The sequence below is a fragment of the Frieseomelitta varia genome, unplaced genomic scaffold, assembly GCF_011392965.1.
Source record: "Frieseomelitta varia isolate USP_RPSP 00005682 unplaced genomic scaffold, Fvar_1.2 scaffold_661, whole genome shotgun sequence".
Taxonomy (NCBI): Eukaryota; Metazoa; Arthropoda; class Insecta; order Hymenoptera; family Apidae; genus Frieseomelitta; species Frieseomelitta varia.
Genome location: NW_025110436.1, coordinates 635 through 20,276, shown reverse-complemented (window position 1 = coordinate 20,276; position 19,642 = coordinate 635). Strand labels below are relative to the sequence as shown.

The 19,642-nt window shown below is 37.4% G+C and overlaps 5 protein-coding genes and 2 long non-coding RNA genes across 16 annotated transcripts; 4 read left to right on the top strand and 3 right to left on the bottom strand.

Moving 5' to 3' along the window:
* The first annotated feature begins 748 nt into the window (after positions 1-748).
* Positions 749-4,893, top strand: LOC122535022. 4 transcript variants are annotated; one of them, XR_006308051.1, is made up of 4 exons: positions 749-2,662; positions 3,132-3,303; positions 3,490-3,736; positions 4,748-4,893. It is a non-coding gene; the product is annotated as an uncharacterized LOC122535022 (long non-coding RNA). The 4 variants fall into 4 exon arrangements; XR_006308050.1 differs by having other exon boundaries at positions 753-2,662; positions 3,132-3,293; XR_006308052.1 differs by having other exon boundaries at positions 765-2,662; positions 3,132-3,191.
* A 149-nt stretch (positions 4,894-5,042) lies between these two features.
* On the bottom strand, positions 5,043-6,665 carry LOC122535021 (NPC intracellular cholesterol transporter 2-like). Its single transcript, XM_043666171.1, has 3 exons — positions 6,531-6,665; positions 5,532-5,696; positions 5,043-5,420 (listed from the first exon to the last, which is right to left on the bottom strand). Exons 1-3 carry the CDS (start codon positions 6,547-6,549, stop codon positions 5,155-5,157), a joined length of 450 nt encoding a protein of 149 aa, XP_043522106.1. The 5' UTR covers positions 6,550-6,665; the 3' UTR covers positions 5,043-5,154.
* A 351-nt stretch (positions 6,666-7,016) lies between these two features.
* On the bottom strand, positions 7,017-9,819 carry LOC122535018 (D-beta-hydroxybutyrate dehydrogenase, mitochondrial). The gene is made up of 5 exons (XM_043666168.1): positions 9,686-9,819; positions 8,930-9,211; positions 8,113-8,418; positions 7,695-7,926; positions 7,017-7,288 (listed from the first exon to the last, which is right to left on the bottom strand). The coding sequence occupies exons 1-5, from the start codon at positions 9,816-9,818 to the stop codon at positions 7,150-7,152; spliced, it is 1,092 nt and encodes a 363-aa protein (XP_043522103.1). The 5' UTR covers position 9,819; the 3' UTR covers positions 7,017-7,149.
* LOC122535024 lies at positions 7,110-10,213 on the top strand. Of its 3 annotated transcripts, XR_006308055.1 has the most exons (7): positions 7,110-7,234; positions 7,393-7,606; positions 7,689-7,949; positions 8,116-8,427; positions 8,856-9,200; positions 9,433-9,504; positions 10,110-10,213. It is a non-coding gene; the product is annotated as an uncharacterized LOC122535024 (long non-coding RNA). The 3 variants fall into 3 exon arrangements; XR_006308054.1 differs by lacking the exon at positions 10,110-10,213 and having other exon boundaries at positions 9,433-9,688; XR_006308056.1 differs by lacking the exon at positions 10,110-10,213 and having other exon boundaries at positions 7,689-8,020; positions 9,433-9,688.
* Positions 10,214-10,746: 533 nt separating this feature from the next.
* Positions 10,747-12,642, bottom strand: LOC122535019 (zinc finger protein-like 1). The gene is made up of 3 exons (XM_043666169.1): positions 12,307-12,642; positions 11,780-12,085; positions 10,747-11,712 (listed from the first exon to the last, which is right to left on the bottom strand). Exons 1-3 carry the CDS (start codon positions 12,406-12,408, stop codon positions 11,155-11,157), a joined length of 966 nt encoding a protein of 321 aa, XP_043522104.1. The 5' UTR covers positions 12,409-12,642; the 3' UTR covers positions 10,747-11,154.
* A 480-nt stretch (positions 12,643-13,122) lies between these two features.
* LOC122535020 (28S ribosomal protein S18a, mitochondrial) lies at positions 13,123-14,123 on the top strand. Its single transcript, XM_043666170.1, has 4 exons — positions 13,123-13,483; positions 13,575-13,708; positions 13,770-13,893; positions 13,961-14,123. The coding sequence occupies exons 1-4, from the start codon at positions 13,381-13,383 to the stop codon at positions 14,074-14,076; spliced, it is 477 nt and encodes a 158-aa protein (XP_043522105.1). The 5' UTR covers positions 13,123-13,380; the 3' UTR covers positions 14,077-14,123.
* An 89-nt stretch (positions 14,124-14,212) lies between these two features.
* On the top strand, positions 14,213-19,489 carry LOC122535017 (ribosome-releasing factor 2, mitochondrial). 5 transcript variants are annotated; one of them, XR_006308049.1, is made up of 4 exons: positions 14,213-14,393; positions 14,480-16,245; positions 16,524-16,707; positions 16,761-17,439. XR_006308049.1 is itself a non-coding variant. In XM_043666163.1 (4 exons), exons 1-4 carry the CDS (start codon positions 14,243-14,245, stop codon positions 19,177-19,179), a joined length of 2,229 nt encoding a protein of 742 aa, XP_043522098.1. In that variant the 5' UTR covers positions 14,214-14,242; the 3' UTR covers positions 19,180-19,489. The 5 variants fall into 5 exon arrangements, 4 of the variants coding, with proteins under 4 accessions (XP_043522102.1, XP_043522100.1, XP_043522098.1 ...); XM_043666163.1 differs by lacking the exons at positions 16,524-16,707; positions 16,761-17,439 and adding exons at positions 18,786-18,932; positions 19,015-19,489 and having other exon boundaries at positions 14,214-14,393; XM_043666164.1 differs by lacking the exons at positions 16,524-16,707; positions 16,761-17,439 and adding exons at positions 18,786-18,932; positions 19,015-19,489 and having other exon boundaries at positions 14,281-14,421.
* Positions 19,490-19,642: the final 153 nt, after the last annotated feature.

Sequence of the window (19,642 nt, the reverse complement as noted above, 5' to 3'; positions counted from 1 at the left end):
AATAAATTCAAATATCTGTGATAGAAAAACATAGTATTGCGATGTCTGATAACATCAGACCAAATTGTCCTGGTTCCACACAATTTTCGAAAGAGGAGATGTACTCTAACTTTCTAAATATTTACGACAAATGGAACGTAATCAAACGTGTCCGACATCAAAATATGATTACGTAAATAGAAGATACGGCTGTGTAAACAAAAACATTGCCCTATCAATTTTAATACTAACCCATTAATCGATATTGCCTGTTTTTATTTCATCGATTTTAAGAAAATATTCCATCGATTATGAGAAACACACAGAGAGAGAGAGAGCGTGCGATATCGCATGGCAAGAAATTTAATACGATAGAAAATACTTGGCACGATATTGTTTATACACACACTTGATGTATGCCAACAGGATAGCCTCAGCGAGAAAATAACAAATAGATATTATATACTCAAAGGCACGTGTACATCGTGTCTCAAGACAAGAAGAAAGAGAAGACAGAAATCAATCCGTAAACTGCTTGATCTCGCGATTAGATCGTATTTCTGTTGCCGTAAACGATAAATTATACTTTGCACATATGCAGTTAAATACTTGCGATGTTGTCTTACTTAACGAGTTACTCATTGAATTAATATTTTTCAAACAATTTTTACGTATTGTGCACATCGTGCATATAGCATTTAATAAAAATATGAATATTTTCGCTATGCATTCTTACCGAATGCTAATCCTTTCAGACTCAAGTTTTACGCGGAAAAAGATAATATATATATTGACGATACAACGTGTCGTAAAACGTATCAATGGAGAGAATGAATGAAGAACATTCCACGAAAATGACTATTCAAGGGCGTGGTTTACCGGACAGTGTGACGTTCTCGCGAACGCGGCGCGTGACCTGTTCGTTAAAGCGCGCGAATACAATCGACGACGATCGCAAGTTCGATGAACTAATCGATCAAACAAAAGGATCACGCGGTAAACGCTGGACCCGATCATTTCCTGCTCGAGTGTCCAACGCTTGCACCGCGATCGAACCGGTCGAATGAAGACCTGCGAGTTCGAGATGAGAAAAAAAATATATTACTGACCTCGGTCGCTAACTTTCCTTTCGACGCCATCTTGACAACAATGTGTGTCGGTCGACGTTCCGACTACCTGCTGCACGCCGCTACACTTGGACGATGACCGAACGAATCCTGCGGCTGTGCACGACACTGATCTTGATTCAATCTTGATAGCGAGTCACGGCTCGCGCCTCGTCTCGAACACGTCTCTTCACTTCCGTCTTCACCGGAACAAATCGCGAGCGCCCACGAGTTTCGTAACGACGTTTCACGCGGCCGTACCAAAATACTGAACTGACGTCACAGGCACGAAGCTTCTTTTCGTACTACACGTACTACATACTACGAGGAGCACGAGTTTACAAGCGGCACGAAGGCACCCCGGCTGATCAGAGTCGTAGCGTGCCCCTCCACTTTCAACAACGGCCGATACGAGCACCTCCTTTCACTCGCTCTCGCTCTATAATTATAATACGGCGACTCTTTCCCTTCCTTACCACGCTGTATTTATCGTACTCTCTCGTTCCACCACGTTCACGCGAGCAACGACAATCTCGTCCTCTCTTTCGTTCTGGACGATCTCTCCTCGTCTCTCTCTCCTCGCAACACACGCGACATACCGTACACGATGATCGGACGAAACCGGTCGAATGTTTACGAAACACTCAATTTTCGTGTTTCACTAATACCGGAGCTCAATTGAAACTCACTTCACAGCATTGTGTTTGTCTTTTTTTACATCTGCAATCAATGTTTTCACGAACGACTGTAAATCATGTACAATACATAATTCGTACAACCGTATAATGAAATTTTATCGTATACCGTTCTCTCTCTCTTGAATTGAATCGTTAACGCTCATCGAAAGAGAAAAGAGCAATTAACAATTTCATCTTTCCAAACAGTATTCACAGTTCTACGCTCCGGTGGTATGACGTAACGGATGAATTCATACACAAGAAGTTGAGGTTAGGTATCAGCTGGAGAGAATCGTTGCGTCCCGCTCTCTTTCTTTCTCTCGGCGAGCAATCCACCAGGGCGAAGGGAGAATTCGTTTTAATTCAGAGCGAATTAACCTTCCTGCACGCTTTTGCCCTCGCTGATCCCGGTTGGTTAAGCGCGGTCGAACGTCACGCGTCGTTTGCGAATTTGAACTGGCACGAAAGCGCGCCATTCCACGGCGCAATCACCTGTGTTCACGCACTACGATTATCGAATGATTCTATCGATTGGTGTAACGGATACTCGATCGTTATGAGAGAGTATTGCAAAGTGGAATGTCGTCTTGAGGGGTTAACAACAAGGAGTGTTTAAGGAAAGAGATTCATGGAGAAGTGGAATCGAATTAGATACTTCACAATATTAAAGTGTTTTCTATGATTCAGCAATGATTGAACATTCGTTTTGTACTCACGTAGGTGAATGTCACAAATGGAATATCGCATCAGTGTTATACAATGCTTCAAGTGAAATGTACTCATGCGAGTTTTGGCTGAATTTCAAAATACAGAAGAGCATAACTAAACATATAACGATGAAAAATTGTCGATACTTTTAAACTGTTTTAAACCCAAAGATATTTTTAAATTACGTAGCAGGTGAGTAAAGTTTTTTTATTCTCAAACATGTAAAAACATTAACAAATTTTTTTTGTAACTTGTACGACTTTCTTTTTTGTTAAATTTTATTTAACTTTGAAAATTAAAGTTAGACGAACTATTGGGATTTTTTGAATTTTTATTATTTAACTTCAATGTTCAATAAAATGATGAAAAAAAATGGCATAGCAAGTTTTGAATTGTTACAAATGGGAAACTTTAATCTTCAAGACCGTGATGGATTTAGTCAATAAAATGTTTCAATGTTTTCACATACGTGTGAAGTTTTATAATTTTTCTTTAAATATTTTTCCATTGCTACATGGAAAAATATCTTGAAGAAAAAAGAACGAATTCAAGGTAGGAAAACAGAAATTTTACATTTTAAAATGAGACTAATTATAAGTAGATTGTTATATAATCTCCTTTAAGTTAACTTAACAACAATTTAAAATATTGACAATTTCAGGTGGTGCAAAATTGGCTCCACGAGAAGCAATTTATATTTACCAGAATAGCGGTGATAAAGGTCATAAAATTTTTTTTGAAAAACGATAAAATAATATTAATATGAAAAATCCATATGTACGTTCAGTTTTGTTCATCGCTGTACAAACGTTTGAATACTTCCGTGAATCATTGTATGTTTCAATTATTGTGTCTGAGAAATCTGTTAATTATTTTAGAAATTCTAATGTTGAATTGAGGAAGGAATTGCTAAGTTGAGCAAAAGAGAAGCATTCTTATTTCCCTATCGCACCTAGTACTTCCCTCCTTCGTTCTTTGACATTGCAACAGAATTTACTGATCTGTCTTCTTCTTTACAGTATTTGCTGAACTTGGTGATCGCATTATCTCGCTCGCGCCTTTTATGAGATTACACGTGCATACAGAGTACGCGGTTTAAAAGCATCTGTGTGCGATGTTGCGCGCGACCTGTTTATTTTCGGGCCGATTCTCATATGCGGGGCACGCCCAGCTGAATCATTATTGACAGACCTTCGCTGGAATCGGTATTGCACACGCGTGTCATATAACAGAAGACACAGGAGAAGAGATGAGAAAAGAGATAAGGTGAGAAAAACTACATCTTCAGAGATACAGGAACATTGAGAAAATTATAGATAATGTTTGATAAATGTTAAAACTCTTAAGAATTAATATTTGTACGTACATACATTGTATTGCTATGTATAATAGAAAACACAGAGGAAAGAGATAAGGAGAGAGAAAAAATACAAGGAATTGAAAATTGAAGATAATCTTGGAACTTATTGAACAATTATTGAAACGTTTAAGAATGAATATTTGTACGTGTGTTGTTCATCTTTCATTTGGAAGACTTGAATAAAGATATATAGAATTTTTATACAAATTAGATATGTACAATATCTAAATTTTGATCGTCTTTCTTGGCTTAATATTTATCGAATATTTTTTATTTCGCACGTAATAATATGCAACAGCCATGAATCACGAGCAAAGTAAAGGATGGAAATAATTGGTAACCCGCGGAGCGAAATTTCCAACGAAATTATCCGGTATATTGTGAATGTTCAATAAATTTCCATCAGACTGGGCACGTACACAAGGTTCCATTATACCAGGAAATTCTTTCTCGCAATTTTCGCTCATGATTCACTTAATCACGGAATCATATATGATACACGTAAATCGTTGCTTCGTTTATTAAAAGTCTTCAACAAAGCAAATTAATATCAAGAATTTGAAACTTTAAATTTTTTAACAATATAGATTGGTTTAAATGCGAGTCCCAACGCGTCCAAAAATTAAAGAAAAAGATTTTTCAGATTGTTCGTATCAGAAGTATGTTCAAAGACGTTGCTAGATATCTTTTAGAGCTATGTGACCGGGTCGATCGTTGTGTAAAGATGTGGGTCAGGCACACGCCCGTACTCTTTGAATTTTCATCTCGCCCCTTTCTCTCGTAAACATACGTTTATAACGCAATTTTTACACAACAATAATCTATTTTCTATTTTACGGAATTTTACTTCATCCACGATGGAGTATTTTTTCAAACTTCACTAGTCTACTGCAAAAAAATCCCCTTTATTATTTTAGATCCGATCTAAATAGTTTGTTTAGTTAGTTTATCTAACTTCCGGAAATGGGATCGAAGGTAAAATCAATTCTTAAGTACATCGTAAAAGTGCAATTAACTTAAGATCCTCGTTAAAAGCTCCTTCGTTTGGTAAGTAACTCTCCTTCCTTTCTGTTCTAGTTTAATGATTAAACTAACGTTTATAGACATTTCTACATGGTAAGATCAACTTGATCAAAATTGTTCAAAGATTGATCAAACCAAAACATACGTACACCATGAATTCAAAAGGGGAACGATAAAAAAAAGTAAACATTTGATATTATTACAGTATATTTAACATTATATTTAAATTAAAAGGGGGCGTGGGAACATATATGTACCATTGAATTAAAGAATCATCTCGTTATCAGTCGTAACCTTAAACTTAGTCGACAACCTTAGCTGGGATCTTGAAGCATACTTCGGCGTTGTTGTTTTCATCGACCAAAGATAATTGGATAGTCAGAGCGACTTTTGGATAACTCTTTTCAACGGGCATCTTCAGGAGGTAGGTAGCTGAGTCTCCTTTCTGCAGTGGGCATTGTCCGCTTACAAGATTCCTGCAGGCATTTTGTTCCGGTAATGGGTATGGCGTGTGAATGGCTCCAAGTTCGACATCGACCACTGGTCTCAGGGACTTTGTGCTCGAAACTGTAACAGATCATTAAAATTGACCAATTTGACTTAGTACATGTATACATGTAGATTCGATATATTTATTGTTAATTTTCTTTTTATCCGTATTTCAGGTATAATGTTTACCCGCTTTGAAGTTAATACGACCCTCGACGTTGGTCCCTCTCACCAGATTGCAGGGCACAGAGCTGCATCCCAGGATTGACACGCTTTCGGGGACTGGACCACTCTTACAGGGCAGGTACGTTGCTTGCATCGAATCAGCGATGAAAAGCACCGCGAAGATATAAACTGCAATCACAAGTGAACATATTTTTTCTTTGTTTTAGTTAAATTATGAAGTTATTAGTTAAAAAGTCGTGATCTTATATGTCTTTGAAATTGAAGAATAATATGTTAGAGTAAAGTAGACTAACGTGGGATACATTTTTTAAAAGCAACACAACTCTTGTCTAAAGCACTTTTCTTAAACTTTTTTTACACCTTTTGAAACTGTGATATTTCTTCTTTTACAATCCATTTTCCACCGGAAAACAAAGTAAAAAATGTTAGTATCTTCGTGCTGAATTAAAAATTATGCAAATTCACTGATGAAGAAATATCCTAATATGAGATCCCACTTTTTTTTTCTAAAACGCGTCAGTACAGCTATCTTCATGAGCATAAAATAAAAGACTGCCACTGCATCTTGTCATTTATACCGAATTAAAGTTAAAACTAATCATTTTTCAACATACATAGTTAATATTGTTACAGAAAGCATCGATTAATGTACGAAAAAATTCAAAAAAAAATAGAGACGACTTTGAAATCAAATCCAAAATCCTTTCGTCTATAAAAGAAAGTCATGACTGCCATAATCAGTGGCATCGCAAGATCGAAATTGTGAAGCGAGACAATTTGTCAATGGAATGGCAAAAGCCTGTGAAGAGAGATATTTCATCGATGGCATCCTGTTCACAGTACCATTGATATTCGAAATTTATAAAATGTTCAATTTATTTAAGATTAAATAGTAGCAAATGAAATTTCTAAAATATTCAATTTGTACATGAGTGATCAGTAGGAACAAGTGAAAGTAACACATCATGTCAGTGTACTTAGAATAGCAATAATCATACATACCGTAAGTGAGGATTGCCATTTTTGGTGTATGCTGCTCGTTTCACTATTCAAAGCAACTGAAGATCACTGGATTGTGGATAGGTATTTATTACCGGTCACTATCTAATCGAGAGTTAGGCATCAGAAACGATTATCGATATTTTCGACATTTGAAAACACTTGAGATCCACACCTGACGCGACGCCCTGAAAAATCCGAAACTCAGCTCATTTCGTAGATAAAATCATACCAATATTTGCGTTCATTCAATTAAGAAAAGTCGCAATCTTTGCTGATAATCATAATTAATCGTCTCGTGGTAGATGTCAGGAAACATTTCTGTATTTCGCGGTCACTGATCTTTTATGTTACATTCATCGCAAAAGGGTGGCGAAACAGGACTTCACGCGACAAATTTAATTAGAAACTGAGATTTTACTTTTAATTCAACGAAGTCTCCTTCTTACCATTACAGAAGAAATAGGGAAAGGGGGAAATGATTACAAATTAAAGAAATCAATTTATTCAGTATAACACATAACAATTCCATATTCCCATATTTTTTCTTAACATTAAAATAGCGGACCTTCTGTTCATTTTTATTCGTAGAGACACTGAAACTTTCGCAGCTCGTTGGAAATTATTGGTGTGTCGAAGATTTCGCAACATCCTGTTTCCATGGAGGACCCTGTACGAATTTCTCGACTAGTCGATCGCGTAAACAGGTGGGCGTGATCCTAAACATGGTGTGGTAAATCGTGTATCGCCATGGTTCATTCCTAAATCGACATTTACACAAATATGTTAAAAGATAAAAAAAGAAAAAACTTACAACGTTACATAGTGAGATTTGAGATTATCACGCGGTTTATTCTTTGAACAGGTGTTTTAATGCAGGTGTTACTTCAAGTAGGAAGAACTATATTTATCGCGATGCTTATCACAATTAACTGGCAAGATAGCGACAATCGTTTATGCAACAACTTCGTAACAATTCAGTCAACGAACATTTTTACTCGCGTCTACTTTACTCAGAGTTCCGTCCAATTTCCGAACGTTATACTCGCAAGTATAATGCAATTATTACTATGCAATACGTAATTTTTTCTCTTTGTTCGTAATTATTAAACTTTCGAAATTAATTAAAATATTTTTAAATCAATTGTTTGTCATTTGTAGACATACGTGTAAACTGCCGATGGATATTTGTCCAGGAGAGCACCTTCGAAGGCTTCGTAAATACCAGAATCCCGTAGCTTTTCCAAATTGCCACCCTGAGCCACAGATGAGAAATATTGCGAATATCTGGCAAAGTAGTCGTCGTAAAAGGTTTCCGCTTCGCTGGACATCGACTGCTTCATCGTCTTGAAGTGTTCATCTTGTCGTGCCAATATGTTACTCTCCGTAACGAATGAACCTACGAGACGCATAAGTTCACGTGTAAAAGTCTTAGTCTTCTAAAATTTCTAGAAATAACCAATAACAGAAAAATTGAAGGAAGATACTTTTTTGTATGAAATCTTTTTTCTTTTCTCTTCTATAAGAATAATTTTCTATTTTAATTTCGATAGAATTTTATGCCTTTTTTGCTTTGATCACGTACCAGGAACAAAGCAAACGACTTTGACACCGTACTTCTTCAACTCCACTCTAATGGCAGAGGCCCAAGCGCTGAGAGCAGCCTTGGTCCCGCTGTAAGCCGCTACACCAGGAATCGGCTGCTCGTTACAGTGGCTCGAGACTACGATAATCCGGCTAAAGTGGGCGCGGATCAACGGCATCAGTTCTCTAGTAATTCTCATGGTACCCAGCAAGTTCACTTCCACTTGATTCCTCAGCTGCTCGTCCGTTTGCCATTCAAATTCACCGAAGATCATCACAGCCGCGTTATTGATCAAACATCGTAACGCTGAAACCGGTATTCTGTCATAATATATATGCTTGTTTTTTTTTTCTACAATAATTAACATTCTTTCATATTCAAATTTTTTTTTTTTTACTAATTTAAAGATGAATATTATATCTATGTGATTGTATCTTTATATTATATTCTTATATTATATTATATAATATTCAAATTTTTTTTTACTAATTTAAAGATGAATATTACATCTATGTGATTGTATCTTTATATTATATTCTTATATTATATTATATAATATTCAAATTTTTTTTTTTTACTAATTTAAAGATGAATATTACATCTATGTGATTGTACCTTTATATTATATTCTTATATTATATTCTATTATATTCTATTATAGGCTATGGTTACAGCCTAAGAATATAATACGAGTATCTTTAATAAAATCTATACGAATCTAATACGTGCATCCCGATTTTCAGATGTTCCATTTATTAGCGTTGGAATGCGCTAATTCGCCGCAACCACAGCCTTGAGATCGTGAAAAATGATTTACTTAAATTCCTTTCCGTCAAAATCGTTCGAACGGAGTTGGCGAAATTTTCAACGCTATTAACCAGCGTGATGTCCAGAGGGTAAACGAGTACGCCTTCGCTTTCCAGTCGCTTAGCCCCAGGACAACCCATTTGCAATACACCGGCAATTACAGTTGCTCCAAGTTCCCGACAATGCAGAGCCAGACTGTATCCTAATCCCGAGCCGCAGCCAGTAATAACAATCGCATGGTTCGAGGATATTTTCGCTCGAGATCTTAGGCGACAGTATAGGTAAGAAGCACCTGAAAGATTGTTGATAATACATGACACACATGTAGCACAGAAAAATATTTCAAGATGTATTACAGTGTTAATACGAAATTTCAAAGTGATTGAATGTAAGTTTCCTGCTGCACGTTCGCGTACGTGTGTACTTGTATTAATTGACAGTTCGAAGATAGTGTTACACTCTTTATTAAAAATTTACAATAGCGTTTAATTTGAATTTTCATCGTATCAACAGAATATCATGATCGCACAGAATCGTTGCTGCGTATTCTTGCTGATGGCGCATTTTGATAAACGCAGCCCACCGGTAAGTAGATAAAAAGATAATAATAAAATGAACGCACGTGTTTATAATTCAAAGATCCGTTTGATATACGTTTCATTATATAGTATATATCACTATCTCTTTTATTCATTTACTTCTTATAAAAAATTTATACACTATTAATAAAAATCGAGTGATTGCTAGATTGTTATTGTGTTCTTACCAATGCCACATAGAGACGCGAGTGGAACGAAATGTTTATATCCCTTGTTCCATAAATAAAAGAGACCAACCGAAGTCGTTAGATCTGCTACGAATATCGTAGAATATCTTTTGACACATTTCATTAATTTCATTTTAAAATTAGTGCGCTCTATCAGTCTTGGTAATTTACTCTAAAGATAAAACTTCTTCGACTCGTTGACTGGAAGATTTTCTACGCTTTATGTGTACGTATAAAATCTTTATCAGAGAAAAAAAAATTAGAAAATAAATGCTACGAATGATATTACTTGACACAGTAGAAAGAAACAAAACTTTGATATACGCAAAATATTGAGAATATCAATTTCAGTTTTAAGTTATCATTAAAATTGTTGGTAATAAGAATGTTCTCACTATGAAACCACTTGATCACTACTCATAAGCAACAGGTATCAGAACTTCAAACAAAAACAAGCACGTAAGCCGAAACGATGATGTCCTCGTCTTGACTGCAAATGGCTGCTATGAGACGTGAAAAGAAAGAAAACATCCCCACTCCTCTGCTACGGTTTACGTTGGATCCTTTTAAAATTTAAACAGGAACACGCAAAATTTGACAATCGTTTAAGTATCGTATAATATTTCTATTTATTACAAAAGTAAAGGTTTCTCGCTTTTTCTTTTTTCTTTCTATAAGCTATTTTCCTTTCATATAAAATTGATTCTGTGTATCAGAGTTTGATCTGTTAAGAGGTTTTAATATTTCATGAACGGATCGGTCGTGAAATTCTCATTTAAATTGTAAACGCGTCACATCATGCATAAATAAATGGAATACCATGAATTTCCTAAATCGTTCCTACCGCAGTTCTATGTTCTCCTATGATAAAAATGTTAGGTCTAAAAAAATACTAGGTCAGCTTAAAAGATTCTTCCTTTTCAACGTATGTGTATTCAATTCCAGTTTCCTAATCGGAAATGTTGGAATCGACATAAAATTGTTGTTTTAAATAAATCGAAATAACATAGCGCGTTTCTAAAAATTGCTATCACAATTGTAAAATCTTTTACTACACACGATTTGTTCCTATTACATATTAGCGGCGCTCTTTTCTTTTTTTTTTTCTTTGTTTTCATTTGTCGCATAAGATAGTATAAAAAACTTGTTCGTATAATCATTACACAAAACTTGTTGCAAATTTATAAGTCTTTACAGAGTGAAATATACAGCTTAATATTAAGGCATACTTTACATAAAGGTTAACAAATATTAAGGCTAGCGATACACTGTACCTTAAGCTAATTACTCTTTTAGAATGAAATCATAAGATAGTGTGAGTACATACATAATCTTCTTTCGACATATAATCCAAACTGATCTCGTTATCTTACAAGCTTCAATTATTACTTCCACATATATTATACGGTTTCGTTCACGTGATACTCTCACAGTTTGCTTTCAAATGCCGCTCTGAAAGACCGAGTATATTAAATAGCGGGTTTATCGTCGACTAAAATGTTGGGATCAGCACGAAGATCGTAACTTGGATCGCCATCCGTGGCCATTTTTCCAAGCCACGAGAACAGGATTAACATTCCGATGAAAGCTAATATTCCCATGATGCCTAGCACTGTGTATCTCCTGTACAGTGAGCCAGGTGTGTTTCTACGCCGCGTTGGCGGGCTAACTATCAACTTCCACCACCTCAAGAACCATTCAACGGCAGACTTTCTCCTATATTTATTCTCATCGTGATCGAACGACATTTCTTTAGGATCGTCGTAAGCCTCGCAAACTTTCCTCGACGTTGGCTGCGACAATCCCATAGACGAATCGATATTTACAATTGAGTAAGGTGGTCCAACCTTTTGATTGTTCAAATGCACATTGTTTATATTACTGTGAACTGAATTTACACTACTAATAGTACGCGATGTAGCTGTTGACGGCGATGACGTTGTTAATGCGTGGTTTTGGTATGACGTGGTCTCAATTCTCAATGAAGGATGCTCCGGCTCTGGTTTTTGCTCTCTGTCTTCACTGAGCTATAAACGAATTTCAATACACAATTTCGTTCATACGCGTGTTATGCAGATAAGCATCAATGCATACCAATGGTAAACCTAAACCAGCCCTTGCCCAATTTACACCAGCCAGCTTCTCTCTCAACACATCGGCCACAGGAGAAACTAACTTCGAGTCAGGAAAAATGCGTTCCTTGCATGTTGGGCATGTGTACCCTGCCGGTGCTGTGGTCGCTGGTAATTCTCTCGCATATTTGTCCAAACATGCCCAGTGATACATGTGATAACACGTCAATCGTACGCAATCTCCTTCACTCAGATTTACTGAGCATAATGTACAAATAGGGTTGTAATCATGGTCATGGAGCCATAGTATATACGACTGAACAATACACTGAAAAAAAGTATGAGCATCTGTCAATGGACTACTCTTAATGTCAACAAGAAGAAAAAGAATATCAAATTCACTTGTTCATGATTTTTCAGTTCTTTATAATTCTTTATATAATTTATAACTATATTTCTTTATAGTTCTGATATTAATCTAATATACTCATAATTCTTTATAATTATATTTTTCAATTCTAAATAATTTCATGATCAATGATGCAATACCTTTGGATGATTCGTAACCATGCAATGTTCGCAAACATTGACACGGTGTTCAAAACAAAACAGATTTGTAACTCTTCTTTTCGGACACTTGCACAATCCCATGGTTATGATGGAAGTGACGTGTTTATAACATTAAATAAATTATTAAATTATAGAATAAGAGACTAGTTAATTAAAAGAACGTTTTGGAACCGGTTACTTTCGCGTAATACGGCATGGCGTTGCAAAAAAAAGCTTCAAGCTACATTATCTGACACGGCTTCCATGTTTCATCGGCCACGTCGTCTGACATTTCTCACGGACAACTATAGAACGAGAAGCATGAACTAAGCATAGAATAGATTCGACGTTCTTCTCGGTCCACGTTTCAGAAATTATTAACTCAGTGTAACAAATGTGTTAATTTAAATTGAAAATTTTTCCCGCGAAATTCATAAATAAAATACTGGAAACAGAGTATCTCGTAATCGCGAATCAACTACAGAATTTTGTGCAATATTTCATTGACAATGAGAGACAGCACTGTAGATAAAGTACAACATTTGCAAAAAGAACTTTAGATGGCGAAACTTTCGTAAGACAAGGAGAGCAACAGTGTGCGACAAGAACAGATATTGTACAACAGACAAGGCACGCAATAGTGTGTGACAAGGACAACGATATATTTTAGTTCCATCGTTTCACCGCTACGTGGCGCTAGCATTTCACTGTCCATAAATCGAGCAAATTTTCTTTTTCAAAGAAACCTGACTGAGAGGATCAATTTGCGAGCTTTTGCAATTGCATCTACGAAATTAGACTTTCAGCTTTCTTCTCGTATGCCATTTGATCTATAAAATGCTTGTATAAAGATTTCAAGATTTCTCCAAATAGATCGAAGAGATCGATCCCTTTGTATTTCGTTTCCAGCAGACAACAATTCGTAATCAACAACAAATATTAATTTACCTCGTGTAGATGTATTTGCAATAAAACGACTACGAATTTATCATAATGTTAAGCAATTCATAATTTTTGCATGTGTGTCTTTCATTTTTACGATAAACGTAGAGCTAGTTTGTAAATACTGTTGAAATGGCTGCGTTATATCGTGTTTTAAATTATTTGGGGAAAAATGTTATATCGACGGCACAGAATAGAAATATATCGTTGTCTGCAGTAACGCGTATTAAAGAAAGTAAATATTATTGTATTATATTAGCGTTAATTAATGCGCATCATCATTTGTCGTTCAATTTTCCTTTCTTAACCTATAATTTACATTGTAGTTGTCCAAAAGAAAGAAGGGAACACTTTAATTTTCGAAGCCGTAATAAAGCCAGATCCCTACGAAGGACGATTCCTGAAATCAAAAAATGGGGCATGTTCTATCTGTTCTGCTGGTCTCGATATTAAACATACCGTAAGAGTTTGAATTCCTTCTCTGTTATAATTTCTTCTGCCTCTGAGAAACTTCTTTTCAGGATGTTCTTATCTTAAATCAATTTGTCACATCGGAGGGAAATATATTACCACGAAGGGTCACGGGACTTTGCGAAATGCAACAGAAAAGGATTAGCTCATTGATATTAATGGCTCAACACGCAGGTCTGTAGATTAATTCGCAAGAAAGCGCAATGTTTGGGACAAATAAAGCGAAACATTCATGTTCCAGGGTTAATGCTAAGAAGATCTCCTAAAGGTGGTCTGCTTCATCCTTTACAGAAAAGGAAATGGAAAAAGTTCAACAGCTATTACGATGAAAGAACTATTAGAGCTAGATACAAGTAGTAAACAGTACCATTTGTAAACAATACAATAAACGTTTAATGTTACGTAACAAATTAATGTTATAATATTTTACTTTTTTCCAACAATTAAACAAGTCTCAGTGACTTAATAATTCTCCACGTGGCTTTGTTTTGCGCTTCAATTTCAAACGTATAGGTTAGAAATCATGTTGACGTCTAGGTTAATGAAAAACCCGTGGCTCAGAAAGTTTCAAAAAAGATGCGCGTCGAGAGGTTCAACGATTGTGAAAACAGGACACGAGGAAGTGGAAATCACGAGAATTCGAAATATCGGAATTCTGGCACACATTGACGCTGGTTCGTTTGCAATGTTTCCCTGACAGAGGTAACCTATAAAAATTTCAACATAAATGAATTTACGATGAATTTACGTGACGTTTTAGGCAAAACTACTACCACGGAAAGAATGCTATACTATTCCGGCCTTATTAAACATATGGGAGAGGTTCATCATGGTAATACAGTGACAGATTACATGGACCAGGAACGTCAGCGTGGCATAACCATCACTTCCGCAGCAGTGACATTTCAATGGAAAAACTACCGTATCAATTTGATTGACACTCCAGGACACATCGACTTCACCATGGAAGTGGAGCAAACTCTAAGAGTATTAGACGGAGCGGTTGTTATATTGGATGGAAGCGCAGGCGTCGAGGCTCAAACATTGACAGTTTGTAGACAGGCTGACAAATATGACATACCCAGAATTATTTATGTGAACAAGATGGACAGGCCGGATGCTAATTTTGACAGTAGTTTAAGATCCATCGAGTCAAAGTTAAACACAGAAGTGTTACCTACGCAGTTCCCGATTAAAGAAAAGGGGAGCTTGGAAGGAATCGTGGATGTCATCACCATGGAAAAGCTGATGTTTGACAAGAAAGACATGGGTATGAAATTTGCCAAGGTAAAATTATCCGAGAACGAGGACGAAGCCTTGTGGGAGATGGCGAATGAAAAACGTAGGAGCTTGGCTGATAAGTTGTCCAATATGGATGACGAATTGGCCGACACAATCATAGAACAGGAATCCCTGGATGCTGTGACTCCACAAATGTTAATCGACTCCTTGAGGAGGTCAACTATAAGTAGAAAGGGTGTTCCTGTGCTGCTGGGTAGTTCTTATAAGAATATCGGAGTACAACCTCTGATGGACAGCGTTCTCTTGTATTTACCATCACCGAACAGTAGCAAATCGTCTGTGCACTATCGTTGTTTCGACAACAATTTTTGCGCCAGAGCATTTAAAGTCGTGCACGACAAACAAAAGGGGCCGATTACATTTTTTCGAATTTACAATGGCAGTGTGGAGAGAGGCATGAGGCTGTACAATGTTCGGACAGAGGATAAGGAACCGGTAGGAAAATTGTATCTCGCGTGTGCCAACGAGTACCAAGAAATAACAAAGATCACGGACGGCAACATTGCGGCGATAACAGGATTAAAAGGTACGACGGCTGGAGACTTGGTAACGACGAATTCGAAGGCAACGAGACTTGCAAAGAAGAAACTAAGAGCAGAGAAAGGTGTTACGCCGGAAGACGTGGATAGGATATTCGATAGCAATTCTAGAACGCTGGAGCCAGTCTTCTTCTGTTCGATAGAAGCACCGTCGTTGTCTGCGCAGGTAGTTTTGGACAAGGCTCTACAAGAACTCGAGAGGGAAGATCCAAGCTTGAAGGTGACACAAAACGAAGAGACCGGTCAGATAGTGCTTGGAGGGATGGGTGAATTGCATCTAGAGATTATCAAAGAGAGAATTAAAACCGAATACAAGGTCGACGCTGATTTAGGACCCCTCGAAATCTCCTACAAGGAAACCATAACGGAGCCTATTCAAGACACTTTCTCCTACGAATATAAAATGGGAGACGTTAGCCCGAAAGTTACGGTAACCATATCTTTGATACCAAATCATCAAGAGAAGGAGATTTTATTATTAGACAAGTCGATGACCATTGATTCGAGAGCCATGCAAGAAAATATGATGAAGGCCGTTAGGAAAGGAGTCAGAACGGTTATTTCGCATGGACCGAAGTTAAGTTACCCGGTGGTAAACATGGGCATTAAACTGCATAGTTTGCAATATGGGCCTGGTACCACGCCATCGTTGGTCACTGCTGCTGTCTCGCAGAGTATTCGACAGGTAAAAGTATTTTAACAACGTTTATTTCTTTCTATGTACATGTAAAGAAGGAAGTACAGCCTAATTGTAAGTTCTGGAACGCTAGGACGCCATTTTTGGGTCTAACAAGCAGTTACCAAACAAACACGCCGATGAACCGAAGAAACAGTATTTTAATTCCGTCGCTGTTACTTAACATCAGGATAATTGGCAGGATTAATTGACGACCGTGTCGCTTCCGTTACGTTTAATCACCTCGGTGCTCTTCTTCGACGATTCTAAGCTCCTTTCCTTTGCAGATCTCAATTCAGACAATAAAAGAAGGGACTTTGGTTTGCGTTCCAACATCGTCCTCCTCGCAGCCTGGCTCGACAAGTCGCTGTTAACGGATGACTCTACCTCTGGGAAAAAGTACCTGTGCTTCCACTTGTCCTGTACAGTCTTCAGATAGTTATTCTCTTTGTATTTCTCCTCGTTGCACACGTAAGTCTCTGTATACGTCCGGAGAACACCGATCTTTTTCAATGCCTCCTCAGATATGCCGATGCCGAATGGTTTCTGTTTCGAGGATGTCGTTGGGAAAGTGTACGGTTTCAACGTGCTGTTCTGTTTCAATTCCGAGACACGCGGAAGCCTCGGTGACTGCCTGTCGAAGAATTCGTCGATCAACAGGTCCGTTTTCGTCTGCAAGTTGCTGAGAAAATTCTTGTCGCTTTGGTTCTGCAGGTCCGAGCTTTTGCCGCCAGTTTCATCGCTGACTAAGTTATCGACGCTGAAGTGTTTCGAGAGCCTGAAGCTATTCCCTTTGATTTTGCTCTTCGTTCTCCTCGAGCTGGTCTGAGTGGATCTCTCCACCGTCCTTATGCCCCACTTGAGCATATAAGAGTCGAGGAACTTGTGGTATAACTTTGGGCAGACCTCTTCGTCCTCGTAGTGCCTGTCAATGAAGTATATCCTACGCAGACGACAATTGCCGCAAATCTGAATTCTCTGAGTGACGGCGTACACTTGTTTGAAGACGGTCTGCGTCAGACTCGATAGATCCAGCTCCAATTTATTCCAGCCGGTCTCGAACTTTACCTTCACGCGACAGATCGCGCCTCGGTAGTTCTGCTTCTCTGATTCGGCGTTCGTGAATTGAAAGTGATGCTGGTAATTTTGATCGTCGGCCACCTAGGCACAAACTCTCGTATCATCATATTGGATCACTCGGTATTCGATTTAAGCATTCTTTCTTTTTTTTTTTTTTTTTAGAATTTTTATTTAGAGAATATCATATTTATATTTTTAATTACAAAAGTACAAAAATACACAAATATTGTTAATGTAATAATATAGTGTAATACCTCTCCAAGTACAAGGAGTTAATATTCAAGGTAAAAGAGGCAAAGGATCGATTGCTCGTTGGCTGGTTGGAGGCTTAATAACAATTAAGACTAGAATATTCTTTATTACCTGCACTTGCAAGCGACAGTTTAGATTCAGATTCTTAATGACCACCACTAAGATTGGCAATTCGACGTTGAGAAATTGAAAGGAGTCAGAGGGACAAATGATGGAGGTGCCGTATCCATGGTGTTGTTCAAAGTCCTGTATCTCGATAACCTGTCTCCCGTTTGTCATAAAAATTAGAGTTAGAAGTTTCTATCGCTCGATTTTGAAACAACTAGTTAACCTACATTCTCTAGCAGGTCCGAATCTAAAGTTTTACGAATACGACCCGACTGGGACTGTTGCTTGCTCCAATACTCCAAGGGTTTGTCGCTGATACTATACAACAAAGACAGATACCCATCAACCATGAAACTGCGAGATTATTTTGACGAAAACTGGAGGCACTTATACGACTTTGTTACTTTAGGATTTACATGTTTCCGTTCGTTTGTTTTTCTCGCGACGTACACTTCAACACGTACGATGGTCGTTCGTTCGGATTTACAATCAAAGTTGTGCATGCTCTTTCGAAGTTTACGTGTTCAAATCGTTCGAGATTTTTCAAAGAATGAAAAGAATGATCGCACCGACCGATAGAGAACAGGGATTTCCTGACAGAGTGAAGAAAAAAAAAAAAAAATGTGGGATTAAATTCGATAAGAACAGAAAGTGTAAACAACGGATTAAACGGCTAAGCTTTTACTCAAAGGAGAAACGTTTCATTCGTTTAGAAAAATACTGAGATGCAGGTGCAATGATAGAACAATCTAGATAACACGTACTTGTGAAACCATTTGTGTGATCCAATTATCAGATTCCACGAATTTCGGATCTTAACACGAATATTCAGGTGGCTATATTGGAATGTAGTTCCAAGTAATTTATGAAACACATGTCTAGAGAAACCAGACCCTGCAAGAAACACGTTGCAAACACTTTTAAGTAAATCTGGATCATAGATGTTTTTCCATTTGTCAAAGAGTTTTGGACGTTTCGGATGACCTGAGCATCCTGTCTCTTGTCATTTAACATTTTTTATTAAATACTGTCTTGTTAATAGTTTCGAATAATATTGATAATAATTATTAATAATAATAATTAAATATTGTTCGCTGCGTGGATTTCAGTTGATGAAGAACACCGGGATCAGTCTACTGGAACCTATAATGCGTGTAGAAATCATGGTGCCCGAGAGCTATATGAGTGCCATCATGAAAGACTTGCCGAGAAGACGTGCGGACATAAAGCACATCGATGCCTACAGACAAAACAAGGTAACGTGCTCTCTTCAGCTCTCTTTCTCTCTATGGGTAAAACGAGACTGATGCATTAAACATAAATAAATAACGAAAACAGGTGATTCACTGCTTGGTGCCGTTAGTCGAGCTGCTGGGATACTCGAAGGTGGTGAGGATAATTTCATCGGGGCATGCGACGTTCTCGTTAGAATTCGACCACTACGAGTTAATGGACTCGTCGAGCGAGGCGAAAGCGATCAGAAGAATTACTGGCTTCTCTTAGAAGAAAATAAAAGTCAAATAAGGAAAAGAAGACGGTGGTACGAAATAAGAAATTAGTAAACTCAATTGTAACAAAGAGGGCGGTTCAAGGATGAAAAGTCAGGCGTTACAAAAAGAAGAAAGCAGTGGTGTGCGCCTGTTCGTCAAGACCTGTCGATACGTCTGAAGTGTGAAGTAAAACAGGACGAGAAACACCAACAATTAAAACACATCGTTATTATTCTTGGACAAAATTACATACACGCTTGTTCCTTTATTCGTTCGATCTAAATCAAAATATATTGCAGCATCCGTCGATGATGCGTTACAAATCCTTCTGTTCTTATTTCGCGATTCCTCTGTCGCGGCCGCCGATCACGTGGCTGATTACGAGCAGCTCTCGTAAAACGATTTCTTTCTCTAAAAACATATATATATATATATATATTTATATGTATATGTAGATATGTATAATCATAAAAAAA